The following is a 19,002-nucleotide window of genomic DNA, read 5'->3' as shown; positions in this document are numbered from 1 at the left end:
AAATATAAATATTTTTTATATTATTTTAGTTTTTGTTTCCAATTATAAATATTTATTTTCAAATTATTTATTAGTTAACACATTGACTGCCACGTCGGACACATATGTGTGACACTGCACTATGCGGTTTACGCCACGTCGGACACATATGTCCGACACGACTTTTATTCTCTCTAGCCATGTCAGACAATAGTGCTAGATTTTAAGAATTTTTTCGATGTTGTCTGGAAGTTTCTCATCAAAACTGTAATCTTCACATTCTTCATCACTTTCAGAACTTGTACTGAGTATTTTTTCTAACTCAGTATCCCATAAAAAATTCCAAAGAAAATCCTGTGGCCCCCAGCATCTTATTTGCTGAAAGTGCCTTGGCAGTCAATGTGTTAAATAAAGTATTTGTCTAATTTATTAATAATATTTACAGTTAAATTTATGCATATTTATATCTTTTAAAACCAAATAAATTATAAATAAAATCATTTTATATTAGTTTAATTAAATTATATTGATATTTTTTAGAAAATAGTAAAATTTTATATATTCAAATAAAACAAAGTTGAATAAAATTTAAATTTATTTCATTTAGATACAAATAAAATCAATCAATATTTATTCAAACAAAACACAAAAACCTAAAATTATTCAAACAAAAAATGACTGAATAGAAATAATTCTAATAAAACTTTAGAAATATTTTTATTTCTCACAAATTTGAAACAAATAAATTTATTTTTCCAAAAATTACTGAATAGAAATAATTCTAATAAATATTAAATAATTTTATTTCACAATAATACTGATGTAAAATGTCTTCTGATTGCATTCTGAGTTGAAAAAGTTATTTTCGAAACGAATTACAAATTTGTTTCAGATTTAACTTGTTTTTTCTTAGTTTGGGAATGGAAAAATTCCGGGAAATTGGAACCCTAGTTATCTGATATCTAATATTCTATTTTTAAAAACTACTACTTAATCATTGACTATCACTAGAATATGGACACAGATTAATGGTTTCAATTGGAGGCTTATTATTAATTTAAATTGTGAAGAACAAAATTCATGAATTATTTTTAAAAACTGTTTTTAAAGTAACTAGTTGTTCAAAATGATCGTCTTACATGGCATTCCTCCTATGGCTATTTAATAACCCTGCAAGTGAAATTAGACGTTCAAAATATCATTGAATTATTTTTGAGCATTATTTTTGTTTATTTATAGCAAACGAAGAATCTTGTTCATAATCCTCGGAAGAGAAATCGTTATCGTCCGAGCTCATTTTCACAAAAAAAAACTATTTTTTTATAAAATTTTTCAAAAATTTGTTGTTAAAATATTTGACTTTATTTTCACAAATAAAATTATTCAAAGAAAATTTCTATGAATTCTAAAATTTTTTGTTGAATATTTAAATATTTTTCTTTTTTTTTGTGAAATAAAATTATTCAAAGAAAATTGCTTTGAATAAAATCTATATTTTAAAATCTATTCATTATATAATAAATAAAATACAACTTATTGTTACTAAAATACAAATACTATTAGTATAATTTTATAAATGTTTATTAAAAACTTTTAATTTATTTAATATCGTATTATATTGAAATCAAATAATATTTAATGCTTTATATTCTAAATAGATATATATTAATTAGTATCCTATTTTGAATAATATAGAATGATTTCAATGTAAATTTATTTTTTTAAATATAACTAAAATTCAAAAATAATTAAGTTTTTGGAAATATTTTGAATAAAAATATTCACAATTTACAGCTATGCTTGAAAATTCATCATTCGATGGAATATTCGTTTGTTAAATATGATATTGTTCTCCTGTTTAAGTTTACAAGTTTTCTTTCCATCAACCTCGTTGTCAAATGTTGAGTAATTTTATCATTATTATAGGGTGCCCCGATAGATCAGTCGATAATGTGCTGGACTATTAATCTGAGGGTTGCGGGTTCGATTCCCTCTGGTGTACCTGCAGACAAGCAAATCGCTTCGCAGTTTGTGTTTGTTTTAAAAAAAAAAAATATTCTTCTCTGGATTGCCATTTAAAAACACTACGCATATTTCGATTAATTCACGATAATCGTCTTTGACAAAAGTTTTTTCCCAGTGCCGATTTCTAATACTTTAAGAGAGCTGAAATCGTTGCGTCGGAAATGTGATTTTTTAAAAAAAGCTATTCATTTGCTAAATTCCATGTAATTGTCAATTATTTTTTCAAATATTTCCACAAATATATATGCATGAGGACTGTTTTAACACACAAGTGTGTTTTATTCGACTGTGTCAATTCATACATATTCACCATGAACATATAAAATTTTTCACAACTTGACCAAAAAATTTGTTTTTTAAATAAACATATTTTTTTCAAAAATATGTTTAAATGGACTTTTGAAAATATATTTCATTAAAACCGGTTAACCGTCTTACAAAAACCGCTTTTTCAAAAAACCGAAACCGGTAGAGATTACAAAGATGTTGTATGTCCAACATACTATGGAAAGGTCATTTAAATATCTATCATTAGATATCCATATTGTCTATATTAATGACTTAGTAATCCAGATATAGGTCAAAAATAGGTAAAGAATCGAGGTTGTCCTGGTTTTTTCCTTATATCTCAGCCACCGATTTTCTCGATTTTAAACAGATACGGAGATATTGATGTATGAATCGTGTATGTAAGTTATATGAGGCACGATAAACCCAGAAATATATATTACGGAGAGTCTACAAAAACGGCTTTTACCTTTCTTAAAACAGCACTCTGTTGCGATTTGGAATCATGCCACTATGGAAAAAGTCAAATCCACCCAACTATCCCGAACTTCGGCCTGTGTAAAAGTATTGGGCTTTTGTAAAAAAAGAATTAAAGAGCACAGGAAAGGTATCCCAGAACATGTTTGATCTTAAGCGTAAGGGGACTACTTCGTCCAAAAAAGTAACGGAAGCAACTATAAAATTTTTAATGGGAGGATTTCCGGAAAAATAGGATAAATTAATAAATACCAAGTAATATGTCAATATTTTAATGTTTTTATACCCTTCACCACCATAGTGGGGAGGGTATTATGCGTTTGTGCAGATGTGTGTAACGCCCAAAAAAAATTGGTCTAACACCCACCTTAAAGTATACCGATCGACTTAGAATCACTTTCTGAGTCGATTAAACGATGTCCGTCCGTCCATCTGGCTGGCTGGATGGCTGTCCATATAAACCTTGTGCGCAGAGTACAGGTCGCAATTTTGAAGATATTTCGATAAAATTTGGTATATATAATTTTTTCGGCCCAATGACGAAGCCTATTGAAACTGGCTGAAATTGGTCCATTATTTCACCTAGCCCCCATACAAATGTCCTCTCGAAATTGGACTTTATCGGTCATAAATGTTTAATTTATATATGTATCTACACAAATTTCGCTCCAAATAAGTTTTATATATACAAAATTCATGTCACCAAATTTTATTACGATCGGTCCATAATTAGTCATAGCTCCCATATAGACCCGCTTCCGAAAATCACTTAAAAATGTTGGTATATACACAAAATTCAACATAGTTAACTTTAATATATACATAAATCACACGACCTAACTTTATGGTGATCGGTCCATAATTGCTCATAGCTCCCATATAAGGCCCACTTCCGAAAATCACTCACGAATATAAATTATTGATATTTTAAAAGAAAAATATTTTTACTCATTTACTTGGTGTAGGGTATTATTTTTTTATGAATTTGTACAATATTTGAAAAAAAAATTTACGTATTTTTGAGAATTTTTATATTGAACAGTTTAAGTTTTATTTAACTCAATTTTTTCGGCTCACCCTTTAACCTTCGCTTTACCAACGATTTTTGATGTACATGGTTTACCAATACCCACCCGGGTGACACTACACTTCTATAAATATATGCGACGAACGAAATTTTAAAAAATTTAAAAAACCTTATAAAAAGTTTAAAATGGTTCTATTAAATTCTATAGAACTCTAGAATTTGATCAGTGAGTACAAATTTCATTTAAATCGAAACAAAATTAAAAAAAATATTAAACCAATAAAATCGATATGGTCACCCGGGTGGGTATTGGTAAAGCGAAGGTTAATAGGAAAAAATCAAAAATTTCAAGAAACCCCTTAAACATTTCAACATGCATCGTCGATTCAACGAACAATGATTTCCAGGGATAAGAATAGTTTTTTTTCACATCAAATTTATTTAATAAATAATTCTATAATAAATAATCTTAAAACTAAATCAGTTGAATGTCTGTAATAACAAAAATTAAGCTCGCCTAACTCACATTACCTAGAAGGTGGTGGAGCAAATGATGCAGCCGGAAGTTGACTTAAAGACATGGGGGAAAGAGGAAGTGTTTGATAGGAATAGGGCTGTTGTATTTGATCGTGTAGGGTGTAGCCTGATGGATGAATGTGTTGCTGTTGTTGCGATGACTCAGGTCCGTTTGAGTGTGAAAAAGTGTGTGTTTGTGTAGTGTAACTGTGGGTGTGGTGATGTTGATTATTTAATGGTAAATTTGGAATTTGTCCATAATATAAATTTTCCTTTTGGTTGCCTATGTCATATATATTCGGCTTTTGGTTGTTTAATGCTGAATTTGGAATTTGTCCGGGATATAAATCGGCTTTTTGATGATAAATTACCGGAGGCATTTGTACAACAACTGGTACTTGTTCCTCATTGATTTGATGTTCGGCTTCCTCAGTTTGGGGCAAATTTACCACAATAGGTTCATGTATGGCTTTGAGAGGACTCGAGGGTTTGACTTTGATAATTTTCTGTTTGTATTTGTTGTGTATGAGTAGTTTCTTTTTATGTTTTAATGGTTTTTTGGTGTTGTGTAAGTGTTTTTGTTTAGTGTCGTGGAAGGAGGTAGTAGAATTGACATTAAAGATTTCCGGTTTCTCTGTGGGATATTGATTATCATCTAGTTTGTATAAAGACTCCACTGGTATTTGTTTATTATCATCAGATGGTTGACGCACAAATCTTGTGCGTTTCTCCTCATTATTTTCAATATTATTCGATTTATTGTGAAGGCTCTGTTGTTTGTTCTTCTGCTCAATTGGTACAACATTATTGTCATCGTCTACTTGCAAATGAACGGCATGACGAAATTCTTCTCCCAAATATTTCAACCAAAATGTTTCATCCAAATCGTCTCCGGTGGTAAAAATACGTGTAGTCTGACCTTTACTTCGCCCACTGGCTGTCTCTTTGGCCACATCTATGTAGTCATATCTTTGATGTTGCAAGTCTCCACTTTCCGCTGTTACAATCTAATGGCAACAATTAAAATGTTAATTCAAATATTTCATTATTTTTATAAACTTTTTTTGTAGCTTACTGTTGATGTCAGGCCAATTAGGAATATTACATTCAATTTTAAATGTCCACCATATTTCGGCATTGTTGATGTCTTAATCTGTGAGTCGTCATTCTAACTGCAGCTATTGACTAGTTTTAAATCTCTTAAATATCTCCACAATAGTTTTTGTATAGAATTATGTGCTGATTTAGCGATTTTCAAGCAAATACGTGATGTATTTTTTAAATGTTGAATGAATGTTTTTAAACGTTTTGAAATTTACTTAAATTATGTTGTACATACCATTTAAGTGTATGAAAATGCATTAATTAAATGCTATTTTTTGTGTTGTTTACATTTTTCTTTGGTAATAAAATTAACATTCCACTAAAAAGTAAATAACCTTACATTTTAGCTCATTTCCTCAGACCATGCTCGCTTTATTTTTTAACGAATTTGGCCTTTAAGACCCATTTCCTATGTTTTTATCAGTTAATGAATGTTATGTAAAAAGTGTATATATGCAAAGAATTGATCAATATCTGAACTGCGATACAATGGTTCTCCACTAGGTTTTCCTTTAAATTTTGTTCTCCAAGGCTAAACAATAAAAAAACGCTTTTAAGAGATGTGCTAGATAAAAGTGAACTAGTTATGTGACTGGTTCTTCATTTGTAGATACTTTGTATAAAATGCATCACTTTAACATGGACTTGTATTAGGAGAGGGAAATTGGCATATTTTTATTAAGATTTTGGTAAAAGAAAAAGTCATGTTTTGTAGTGCATATCAATTTATTTTTGTAGTTTTCGCTTTCTTAGGTGTATTTGCATACAACAGCGATGTATTTTTAGATCATAGTAGGATATAATTCGGTACAATTTGGTACATAAGCTTCTGAATAAGCGAATGATGAAGTCTATCGAAAATGGTTAAAATCGGTCCATGATTTCACATGGCTCCCATACAAATGTCGTCCTCGAATAAAACCTTAATCCTGATTAATGGCTTAAATATGTCGCTGTTCATATAAAATTTAAAAATTACAACACAATATCTGAATATCTGTCCATAATTTTCCATAGCATCCATATAAGTCAACTTCAGAAAATCACTTTAACGTGAATAATTCTCATAACGATATTGAGAAAAAATTCGACTCAAACAACTTTTATAAATGTGTAAATGATACCACCAAGTTTTATAACGATGGGCCCATAATTGTTCATAGCTCCCAAATGAAGAACGCAAACTTAATTCATTCAAATTGCAAAATTGTGGACATACAGCACTTTTATGTTTGATTATGCAGGCGCGGATACAGGTCAACCATCTGCGGGGGAAAAAATTAAAATATGTTCTACATTTTTCTTTTTATTCCTTTTTTTATATGAAAACTTTTCGGTTTTGAAGGGGGGAGGGGGAATTTCCTATTTCAACCCCTCTGGATCCGCGCCTGGATTATGCCACCAAATATCTTACATACATGATTGATACATCAATATATCCGCTTTAGTTGCTATTTAAATTCAGGAAAATAAACCAGATTTGGCAGAGATATAAGCAAAAATTTACAATTTTTTTTCTCTGATCTGAAGTACTAAGTTATAGTCAAGGTCGTTTTAATTCCCAAATTGGGAAAATAACTCATGAGAATTTATTTTTGTAAAAAAAAGAGGGCACAACACGGCTTTCAAGCTGTCAGCACGCCTACGTTAAGAGTCACTCTACATAAACATTTCTGCATGAAGTTCTAAAAGAGTTATAGAGAGATATCTTTAATTTAAACAATACACAATGACAGCCTTCCTGGACATAGAGGGTGCTTTCAATAATATAACTAATCTTGCAATTCAATAAGCTCTTCTTAACCTAGATGTTTAAGAGTATATCAGCGTATCCATGTTTAAATCAAAAATAGTTACTGCAAATCTTGGTAATAGAATTAAAAAGCAAGTTGGACGAGGCACACCTCAGGGCGTTGTGATAACTCCACTATTCTGGCTTATCGTTATTAACACGATTGTCATTGAACTAAACAAAGAAGGTATACAAGTTGTCGCGAAAGATGTGGTGATACTTGTATCAGGATTGTTTCCAATGCTTTAGACGTCCACGTTTGAAAAACTGCGAAATCCCCATTTTAAATTATGCAAAATATCTTGGACTCAAATAATTGGTTTTTCTCGAAAATTTCAAAATTTAAATCGCAGGTACGCAAAAACTATAAGACACACTATTTTTTCACATTTTTATTCCCTATTATATCTATATATAGGGAATAAAAATCGTTGGTAATTGCCTCAGTTGAGAACAGCCAAACCGATTTTGACAACTTTTTTTTAAATGTTGGAATGAAAAATTGACCACGCCCACTTTTATGCCCACTTTTTTCGATTTAGATATTTTGAGTTTTTTTATATATAAAAATCAAAATATCTAAATTCCCTAATAAATTGTTCAATAAGCGTTTAATCAAGAAAACAAGCTCGATCTGTGATCAATCATATTTCTAGCCAAAAATCGATTTTTTATATAAGAACTCAAAATATCTAAATTCGATAATAACTTGGCCAATATGCGTTTAATCGAGAAAACGAGCTCGATCTGTTATCACTCATATGTCTGACCAAAAATGGATTTTTTATATAAAAACTCAAAATATCTAAATTCGCTCATAACTTGGCCAATAAGTGTTTAATCAAGAAAAGGAGCTCGATCTGTTATCAGTCATATTTCTGACCAAAAATGGATTTTTTATATAAAAACTCAAAATATCTAAATTCGCTAATAACTTGGCCAATAAGCGTTTAATCAAGAAAAGGAGCTCGATCTGTGATCACTCATATTTTTGACCAAAATTCTATTTTTTTGTATAAAAACTCAAAATATCTAAATTCACTAATAACTTGGCGAATAAGCGTTTAATCAGGAAAAGCAGCTCGATCTGTGATCACTCATATTTCTGACCAAAAATCGATTTTTTATATAAAAACTCAAAATATCTAAATTCGCTAATATCTTGGCCAATAAGAGTTCGATCTGTGATCACTCATATTTCTGACCAAAAATCGATTTTTTATATAAAAACTCAAAATATCTAAATTCGCTAATAACTTGGCCAATAAGCGTTTAATCAAGAAAAGGAGCTCGATCTGTGATCACTCATATTTCTGACCAAAAATCGATTTTCTATATAAAAACTCAAAATATCTAAATTCGCTAATAACTTGGCCAATAAGCGTTTAATCAAGAAAAAGAGCTCGATCTGTGATCACTCATATTTTTGACCAAAATTCTATTTTTTTGTATAAAAACTCAAAATATCTAAATTCGCTAATATCTTGGCCAATAAGCGTTTAATCAAGAAAAGGAGCTCGATCTGTGATCACTCATATTTCTGACCAAAAATCATTTTTTTATATAATAACTCAAAATATCTAAATTCGCTAATAACTTGGCCAATAAGTGTTTAATCAAGAAAAGCAGCTCGATCTGTGATCACTCATATTTTTGACCAAAATTCTATTTTTTTGTATAAAAACTCAAAATATCTAAATTCACTAATAACTTGGCGAATAAGCGTTTAATCAGGAAAAGCAGCTCGATCTGTGATCACTCATATTTCTGACCAAAAATCGATTTTTTATATAAAAACTCAAAATATCTAAATTCGCTAATATCTTGGCCAATAAGAGTTCGATCTGTGATCACTCATATTTCTGACCAAAAATCGATTTTTTATATAAAAACTCAAAATATCTAAATTCGCTAATAACTTGGCCAATAAGCGTTTAATCAAGAAAAGGAGCTCGATCTGTGATCACTCATATTTCTGACCAAAAATCGATTTTCTATATAAAAACTCAAAATATCTAAATTCGCTAATAACTTGGCCAATAAGCGTTTAATCAAGAAAAAGAGCTCGATCTGTGATCACTCATATTTTTGACCAAAATTCTATTTTTTTGTATAAAAACTCAAAATATCTAAATTCGCTAATATCTTGGCCAATAAGCGTTTAATCAAGAAAAGGAGCTCGATCTGTGATCACTCATATTTCTGACCAAAAATCGATATTTTATATAAGCGTTGAGTTTTTATATAAAAAATCAATTTTTGGTCAGAAATATGAGTGATCACAGATCGAGCTCCTTTTCTTGATTAAACGCTTATTGGCCAAGTTATCAGCGAATTTAGATATTTTGAGTTTTTATATAAAAAATCAATTTTTGTTAAGAAATATGAGTGATCACTCCTTTTATTGATTAAACGCTTATTGGCCAAAAAATCGATTTTTGTTTAGAAATATGAGTGATCACAGATCGTAAAAAACGTTTGTGAGCAATAGTTCACATTTAAAAACAAAGTAGCCAAATAGGTGCAGCCGTTTTCCGATTTTAGATAAATCGAAAAAAAGGGGGCGTGGTCAATTGTTCCTTCAGTAAAAACTTAAATTGGGTAACTACGAACATTTAAACAAAAAATTAGCCAAATCGGTCTAACCGTTTTCCGATTTTAGATAAATCGAAAAAAGTGGGCGTGGTCAATTTTTCATTCCGTAAAAACGTAAGTTGGACTATGACCAATATTTAAAAAAAAAAAATGTCAAAATCGGTTTTGCCGTTCTCAACTGATGTGGTAATTGCACGAACGATATTTGATTTTTATTTATATAGATAGATTTATCGAAATATGTTAATTTTGTTCCTACATTTCTTGTTCTAGTGGCCTGAGACACGTAATGGCCTGGGGAATTTTTTTATAACTTTTAAAATTTTTTTTACCAATTTCTGTTTTTTACATCTCATAGAACGTCAATTACGTACATATTTCGATTCTTTTAAATTAAATTGCAAAAGTAATTTTTTGATGGCAAAATGTTTACAAAAACTGAAAAAAATGCATTTTCCCCTTGTAAATGCATCTCAAAAGTTTAGAGGGCTTGCGGCACGTCTTAACCCCAACTGATTTACCCAAAATTTTTTCAGGATGATTTTTTTTACCAATGTTCATCAAACTGGGGGGTGAGACTGGACAAAATCCAACTTTCGTTTATTAAGGGCCACCCTAGTGTACACAGAGAAAACAGATTCATAGTAGCAACCGAATTTGTTGCCAATCAAATGATTCGGTTGCACACATAGAATTTTTCGGTTCTATCAATAGAAATTCGGTAGTTAGTATGAATGCTGAATGCTCTGTGAAGGCTAGATCGTCTATCTGACATTACTTTAGTTTGAGTTCGTGCGTACATAGACTACTATGGCAATGAACAGGCAGGCGAATTAGCCAGAATGGAATCTACTTGTGGAATGGATTGACGTTATTTTTAATAACACGTAGTTGGGCGATCGAGAGCCGAAGTGTTTATATCTTCGAACTGTTTTTAATTTTTTATTTTTTTTTTATATTACAATTACAATTTATATTTCGACTGAATTTACCGAGCAGAGTAATGAAGACTGTTTTCTCGTCATCATCACATCCGATTATTTCTATTTGTGTATTCGTATTTATCTTGTCAGGTCGTTCTCATAATACAATTTCCTTTCGTTGTTTGATTTAGAATTGAATAACAGGGTTCTCGTTATTCGAAGAGCAAGACAGCTCCATGCTAAATATATTTTAAAGCAACCAGACCTTTAAAGAATCTGGACGACGAACAAAGCATTCCAGGATGGAAACAAAAAATACAATACAACACAAGACACACAACTTCTGTAAATTCAATAGTTATGAAATTTATATCGGTCAAGTTTTTCCTAGCAGACAGTTACTGTTTATGTATATAAATCGCTAATAAAATGCGTTTAAAATAGTTTAGGCAAAAAAAAATCTTTATTTTAAAATTAACAAATTTGTAAAAATATAAAAAAAACTAGAAAGTATTGAATAGACGTGACGACACATTCGCATGTTAAAAGGCCATCAAAAATGCACAATCGCAATTAAATAAACGCAATTTATTGTTTAGTGACCACAGTAGCTGGAAAAAAAATATGAAAAGATAAAACATAAAATTATTTAGAGAATTGTCAAGAATTTGCGATTTTTTTATTAAAAACTAAAACCTTATTAACATTAAATTAGCAACTAAATGGACTTAAAACTAAAGTAGAATTGATAAATTTAGGGATAATAGGGAGGGGGACTATGGAGAGGACCCGCAGCTGGAGCATTATAATGAGGTATATGAGCATGGGCTTGATATTGCGGCTGTTGTTCAGCACCAAACCAACCACCCATAAGATTTTTTAGAAACGATTTAGCTTGTTGTTCTTGCACTCCAACGGGATCCGTATATGCACCACCACGATGTGAGCTGGCCTCAATAAAATCTGTGTGTCTATTTACAATTTCAGAAATAATTTGATCTAGTTGAGCATTTGAAACTGGTTGAACACTTGGATTGGGATATGCAGCACCAACTAAGGGCGAACTGTCGAGGATGGTGGAGGCATAAGGATTATGGGGAGCTCCCACATATTGTTGGGGTACTGGATCGGCACCATAAGGATTATTGGCGGTGGCAAAAGGTCTGGGAATGGCTTCAAAACTAGTGAGGGGCTCAAAAGTATAGCCAGGACTTGGAGTAGGATTGTAGCTGTTAAAAACTAAAGGGCAACCACCACCACCACCAGCACCACCATAATCCGCTGCATTACGTTTTGTATGCGTTGAACTTATAGAATTATCCAATGCCGTTTCATGCTCCTCCTCCACCTCTTGCTGCACGTCTTCCTCATTATTGGGCGCATCAGTAACGCTCAAAGTCTCTTGGGTAGTATCTATACTGTCAGTTGAAGTCGTTGTGGTTGTTTCACTAGCAGTTGAGGTGGTGGTGGTCGTTGTGGTAGTGGTTGATTCTGTGAGATCAGGAAGTTGACAACGTTGTCCAAAATGACATTGATTTCTTTTAAAATTGGGATCTAAAGTTTCGGGCATATATTGTATGATTTCTGGTAAAGTTAAATCCATTTGTTCACGTTCTTTTTCAATCAAATCATATTCACCTTTAATATCACGTTTATTTCTAAAGCGTGGCAACGTTAGAAAACTTGTCAGCTGCTGCAGAGGACGGACATTAGTGGGCGGCGCCGCTGCTGCTATTGATCTCGATCGTATGGGTTTTGGAGTTTCAGCTAAAAATGCTTTGTTACTAGGTTGATCCTTTAAACGTTTGTTGTATTGTTTGACCACACGATCCGAGCGTTTTTCATTTTTACGCGGTCTCATGAAAATACGCGATATATCACGCTTATTACGCGTTTTCGAAGCTCCCAGTTGTGTCTGTTTTAGGGGTTCCAAAAATATTGCCATTATTTGCGAGGTTGACGGCGTCATATTGTCTATACTGTTCGGGTGTAGAAAACTTCGCGCATAACGTGTTGCACGATCTTCGGGCGATACTTGCCTCTTGGCAATGCATCGATTGCAACTGCAGGTGTTGGGTAATGCTTTGGCGGCGAGACAATCTGTACAATAGAAAAAAGATGAATTACAATAAGAAATAAATAATTTTAATAATTCGGTATAAATTTACTTTTAGTTGTTGTCAAACGCAGACTTTAAATTTATAATTTCACAAAGAATTTTCTTTTTAATAATTCACTTTAACACAAAATTTCTAAAATTTTTTTAAACACACATTTATTATTATTCCTTTTACCAAACTACTTACCCTTTTTATGAGCCGTCATTCGATCAATTTTAGCAAAAATTTCCAATTTATCTTCTGGAGGTGGTGGTGGTGCTTTGGGTTCCTCGACCGTAAAATCAAAACTATAGGTTACTTTGGCCTTAGCCTGCAGCGGCACATCTAACTTATAACCATATTCACTAGGCGTAAACTCTTTGGGCACGGGCGGTGGTGGTAAATTCACCAAATAATCTAAATTTTTCGGACAATCACAACTGTCACCACTATAAATCACTTCAATAGGACCGGCATGTACACACGATATCTACATACATAAAGTGTTGTTGAGAATTTTAAATGTAAACCATTTTCACTTTATATATTATATCTTACCACTGCTAATATCACTCCTATTACGGAGCTTATTAATAAATTGTTTAATTTCATAATTAATCCGTTACAAAGTATTCAATTTTTCCGTTTATACTAATCAGATATTATCTTAAGTGAGCATTTTATATAAATTTCGCATCTTATGAAATTCTTATGAATTTTTGATATAAATTTTTGTCTTTTTTTTCACAAAATTTTCGAACGTGGCTTTGAACTTGAATATTTTCATGTAGTTAAAAGAAGTCTGTCTCTTGAACTTGAGTTTGTTTAATGTGTAAATTTTTGCTAAAAAATAAAAGTTTTTTCAACCCAGCGAAATTATTTCCGTCTTATTCTTGTTGGTGATGTTTGTTTTGAAGGTTTTCGTTTGCAAATGTAAATGTTATTTTTACAAAGTCTGATCATTAATAGATATAGAAAATGCTCGAAAATTGTTTAAGTACACAGATAAAACCGATTCGTGATAGCAACCGAATTTCATACCAATCGAATCATTCGGTTGCACACATAGAATTTTTCGGTTCTATCAACAAAAAGTCAGTTGATAAAGAAGAATTTCGGTTGAAGCAACCAACTATTTGTTACCCTTTTCAAAATTTTGTAGCCACAACTGTAAAATTCGGTCACTAAGGTAGAATCATTCGATTGGCAACATATTCGGTTGCTAACACGAATCTGCTTTCTCTGTGTAGTAGTGATGCCCAATGGTAGAAAGCAAGATTGGCTACCGTTACCCCTAAAATATTCTTTCAGCTCAACTGCCATTACAGCTAAGCTACCGATACCGAAATAACTGCTATCACCTAACATACCGTTACCGGTATAATCGTAAATACGGTTACCGATATTAAAAAAACAAGTAAGAGTGCTATATTCTGCTGTGCCGAATCTTATATATCCTTCACCAAATTATACAAAATTTTAAATATTTTTAGGTAAACAAAATTTAATTTTCTTCCAGTAGTTTTTTTTCATTTTTTGGGAAAAAAATTTTGGATTGTAATTTTAAATTTAAAAAAATTTTTTTTTTTTAAATTTAAAATTTTTTTTTGTTTTTCAATTTTTTTTTGTGAAAAAAAAATTTTTTTTTTTCCGATTTTGACCCATTGTAGGTCCAAGTCACTATGGTCTTATATACGCGTTGCAAATGTCTTTGAAATATCTATCATTAGATATCCATATTGTCTATATTAATGTCTTAGTAATCCAGATATAGGTCAAAAATCGGGGTTGTCTTGGTTTTTTCCTCATATCTCAGCCATTTGTGGACCGATTTTGCTGATTTTAATTAGCAAAATTCTCGAAAGCATATCTGACAGAATTATTGAAGATTTGGATCCCGAAGATATCTGGGGTCTTCAGAAAATTGATTTCAACAGACAGACAGACGGACATGGCTTAATCGACTCCTTCACCTTCGAGAGAAGGGTATATATAAGTTTGTCATTCCGTTTGTAATTTCTACATTTTTCATTTCCGACCCTATAAAGTATATATATTCTGGATCCTTATAGATAGCGGAGTCGATTAAGCCATGTCCGTCTGTCTGTTGAAATCAATTTTCTGAAGACCCCAGATATCTTCGGGATCCAAATCTTCAATAATTCTGTCAGACATGCTATCGAGAATTTTGCTATTTAAAATCAGCAAAATCGGTTATCAAATGGCTGAGATATGAGGAAAAAACCAAGACAACCTCGATTTTTGACATATATCTGGATTAATATAAACAATATGGATATCTAATGAGAGATATTTCAAAGACATTTGCAACGACGTATATAAGACCATAGTAAGTTAGACCTACAATGGGTCAAAATCGGAAAAAAAAATTTTAACCCGAATTTTTTTTCACCAAAAAAAATTGAAAAAAGGAAAAAAATTTTAAATAACAATCGAAAAAATGAAAAAAACAACTGTAAAAAAATTAAATTTTGTTTACCTAAAAATATTTAAAATTTTGAAGTATAATTTGGTGAAGGGTATATAAGATTCGGCACAGCCGAATATAGCACTCTTACTTGTTTTTTGCATAAATTCAGATTAAGATGGATTTTTGGTGCTTTTGAAAGATATCTCAACAAAGATAGCTTTATAATAGAAAATGCCTAGCATATGCATTTGGGGTTTCCCTAGACCCTTCCAATTTAACCAATTTTTTTTATCGACATTTTGAATTTATGCTTTGTTCTAAAAATTCAAAAGCTATTTTAGATACTATGATCTATTCCAAATAATTCATATTCACCCCTATCGGCAATAACGTGAAATTTTGTTCCCATGAAATATCCATTTCCCTCGAAGGGAAAATTGCAATCGGGAATATCACGATGAACTTTACATTCACAATAGTTGATTTTGTTCGTAACAGCTGTTTATTGTTTACAAAATTCCATCTAAAAATTCCACAACAAGGGAAATTTTTTCACGTGAACAAAGTTGATGAACGAAAAAAGGAAAATATTTCATGTGAAATATTGATTCGCGATAGGGGTGATTATTCTTTTAGTAACCCGGGAAAAAATCAGTTCTCTAAAGCGTATTAATAAAATTCTCAAACTGCATTTGATAAATGTCATAACGATTCTGTTTTCTCTGTGTACATGTTGCAATTTTTTTTTTTTCTTATTTTTCATTTCGTATGTACTAGATTATTATTTTCTTTTTTATTTTCACTTAATGTATAATATTCTAAAACACCAAAGATGGTGTTTTCAAATTTTAGCTGATAACACAAAATAACGTTGCAAATATTGCAAACCAAAAAAATAATAATAAAAACTTCATATGAGTACAATCAGAATATAGGGCAATGTACGCTTAACTAAAATATTGTCTCTGTATTTCAAAACCGGAAGAAAATTTGTTTAAGATGCTCCAATTTCATTCAACGGTACACATATCAAATAATGTTTACTACTTAACATGGAGATAGTATTTACTACAGCTGATATAAATTATCTAAAAGATTAATTTATTTTATGTCTGATATTTAAGCTTTAATAACGTTTATGTAATTTTCATTATAATAATAGTAAATTTGAAATGATGCAATATTTGTAGTGATTATGCAAAGACTTTTTAAATGAGAACTTTGAAATGTTTAGTATAATTTTACAATATAGGACTTTGAACTGAAGATGACCAAGCATATTATATTTATTATAAGCCTCCTAATCGGTAAATACATACATATGTATGTACTATTCATACAGTAAAGAGAATTTGTCTGTCGACCTAAATTGCGTCCTGTTAAAGAAAAGATTTATATTTTTCCCTCTGTTTGCCTCGAAAATAAAACAGGTTCGTTCGTCTTAAGCAAAACTTCCCTATAACTTCTTTCTAAATAGTTTTTAACAGGTATTGCAACATGCGTATGCCGATCGTTGTCATGTTCAAACGAATCAGTTGCGTTCGGTACAAGTTCCCGGTGATGGTCTGGTCAGATTTCAGTAGCTCATAATAGATTTTACCCTTTTTCTGCCACCAAATACAGATCATTACCTAGCGCCATGGATATATGGCTTTGGTGTCGATTCGCCTGTTTGGCCGGGCTTCACATACGATCTCCTACGCTTTGAGTTATTTTTCATCGCAAGTAATGATTCGGTGCAAAATTTTCTTTTATAGCGTTCAAGCAGCATTTCAAACATACAAAATAGTATTTCAAGGTCTCTCGCCTTCAGTTCGTATGGTACCCAATTTCCCTGCTTTTGGATGAATCCTGCTGCTTGCAAACTTTTTGAAATTGTTGAGTTTAACAACAATTTTCATGGAGTAATGCCTGCAATTCTTGGTCTTCAAACTTTTTTGGCTGGCCTGGGCGATATTTGTCTTCCGTGTCAAAATCACTCCTTCTGAACCGCACAAATATAAGTAGTTTTTGTAGTGATAACCGAATTTATTGCTAATCAAATGATGCAGTCTAAATTATTGATCGAAAAATTTTAGTTTGCTTGACAAAAATACGTATATTTAAATCATTATTCGTCTGTGTCAAACAAAGAATAATAACAAGAAGTGAAACGCTGTCAAAAAAAACCTAAGTCGGTTGTCATAAAAAACCTAACTATTTGAATGTATTGGTAACATTTTGTTTATATGTATTGGTTTTCAAACCACTTTCACCACACTCCTCAAACACACAGAGTTGTAAAAAAGCGACCTTAAAAATTATAACAAAATTTTATTACAATTAAATTTAAGAATTCAAACAAATCTCAAATTATTTAATTTATATTTGACCTGGAAATATTTTATAAATAGATTTTTTTGCTTATTATACCAAAATTTCTGCAAACATTAAATTTATTTGAATTTTTTATTAATTTTCAATACGAAATTTTACAAATGTGTTTTTTTTCATTTGTGCAAAATATGCATGTTTCGGTTACTTTAATGGTTTGAATTTGTGTAAAAAAATAAAAGAATATTATGTTTTTATGAAAGAGTGTGTTAGAACTGCAATTTTCAAGAAAAAGTTTTGAAGTTAAATCTCTCTCTCAAGTGTGTTGAATTCACATACTAACCGTATGTGAGAAGAGAGAAGTTGTTGTTGTAGAAAAATTGAGAGGCTTCCCTTCTTGTTATTCTTTGGTGTCAAATGATTTTCTGTTGCTAGTATCAAACAAATTTATTGACAGCAAATCACAATCTGTTATTTCTGTGCAGAAATAATTCTGTAACTTTAAGAATAAAACTTATAAAACATATTCCCGAGAATGTCCGGGAAAATATTCCCTACACGCAGAGAAAAAATATAATTGGGCATGGTTACTGTAACCATTTAAATAGTGTTACAAGATTTTTAACAATATTATAGTCATTTCAATATTGTTACAAGTTTTTTAACAATATTATAGTCACAGTAACCATTTACATGATTGTGGTAACCATAATATGGTTAATTTACGATTCACATGATTGTATCAACCATATATATGGTTACAGTAAACAAATATATGTTTATGGCAACCATATTTATGATGAATAATTTTATCATAATATGTTGTTCTCAGATTATGATAAGCCTTAAGCCGAGAGCAACATAATATGATAAGTCCTTCATCATATGAATGGTTGTCACAAACATATATTTGTTTACTGTAACCATATATATGGTTGATACAATCATGTGAATCGTAAATTAACCATATTATGGTTACCACAATCATGTAAATGGTTACTGTGACTATAATATTGTTAAAAAACTTGTAACAATATTGAAATGGTTACAGTAACCATGCTCAACTATATTTTTTCTCTGCGTGTATTAGGAACTCTAGTTCAAATGAAAATAGTCAACAATAAAAATAAAATTTTCCAAATTTTGTTACATTAACAATCTTATATATAAAAAGAACCACTAACTGCGAAAACGGGTCGACCGATTTCAACCAAAATTTCAGGGTACATTGGGGATGGTCTGTAGATGGTTTATGTGAAGTTTGCACGAAATCGGCATAGTGGTTCCGGAGATATGGCTGGACCGATTTTTATCAAATTTTCAGTGGATCTTCAGATTTTTGATTTTCGGTCTGTGGGCGGAGGGGGGTGATAAAATCAAATTTTACACTATACCGCTAATGACACTATACCGCTAATGATATCAAGGTCAGT

General features: G+C 31.2%; 1 protein-coding gene across 1 annotated transcript; it reads right to left on the bottom strand.

Moving 5' to 3' along the window:
* Nucleotides 1–11,480: 11,480 nt before the first annotated feature.
* Cp7Fb (Chorion protein b at 7F) lies at nt 11,481–13,437 on the bottom strand. Its single transcript, XM_065507503.1, has 3 exons — nt 13,390–13,437; nt 13,033–13,315; nt 11,481–12,826 (listed from the first exon to the last, which is right to left on the bottom strand). Exons 1-3 carry the CDS (start codon nt 13,435–13,437, stop codon nt 11,481–11,483), a joined length of 1,677 nt encoding a protein of 558 aa, XP_065363575.1.
* Nucleotides 13,438–19,002: the final 5,565 nt, after the last annotated feature.

Source organism: Calliphora vicina, chromosome 4 (assembly GCF_958450345.1).
Source record: "Calliphora vicina chromosome 4, idCalVici1.1, whole genome shotgun sequence".
Classification (NCBI taxonomy): Eukaryota; Metazoa; Arthropoda; class Insecta; order Diptera; family Calliphoridae; genus Calliphora; species Calliphora vicina.
Note: the sequence above shows the minus strand (reverse complement) of the source record. Positions and strands in the feature narration are given on the sequence as shown.

Coding starts and splice junctions, on each gene's coding strand:
- Cp7Fb (XM_065507503.1), bottom strand. CDS start 13,437: ATGAAATTAAACAATTTATTAATAAGCTCCGTAATAGGAGTGATATTA. Junction 13,316..13,389: donor CCGTAATAGGAGTGATATTA/GCAGTGGTAAGA, acceptor TTATGTATGTAG/ATATCGTGTGTACATGCCGG. Junction 12,827..13,032: donor AATGACGGCTCATAAAAAGG/GTAAGTAGTTTG, acceptor TCTATTGTACAG/ATTGTCTCGCCGCCAAAGCA.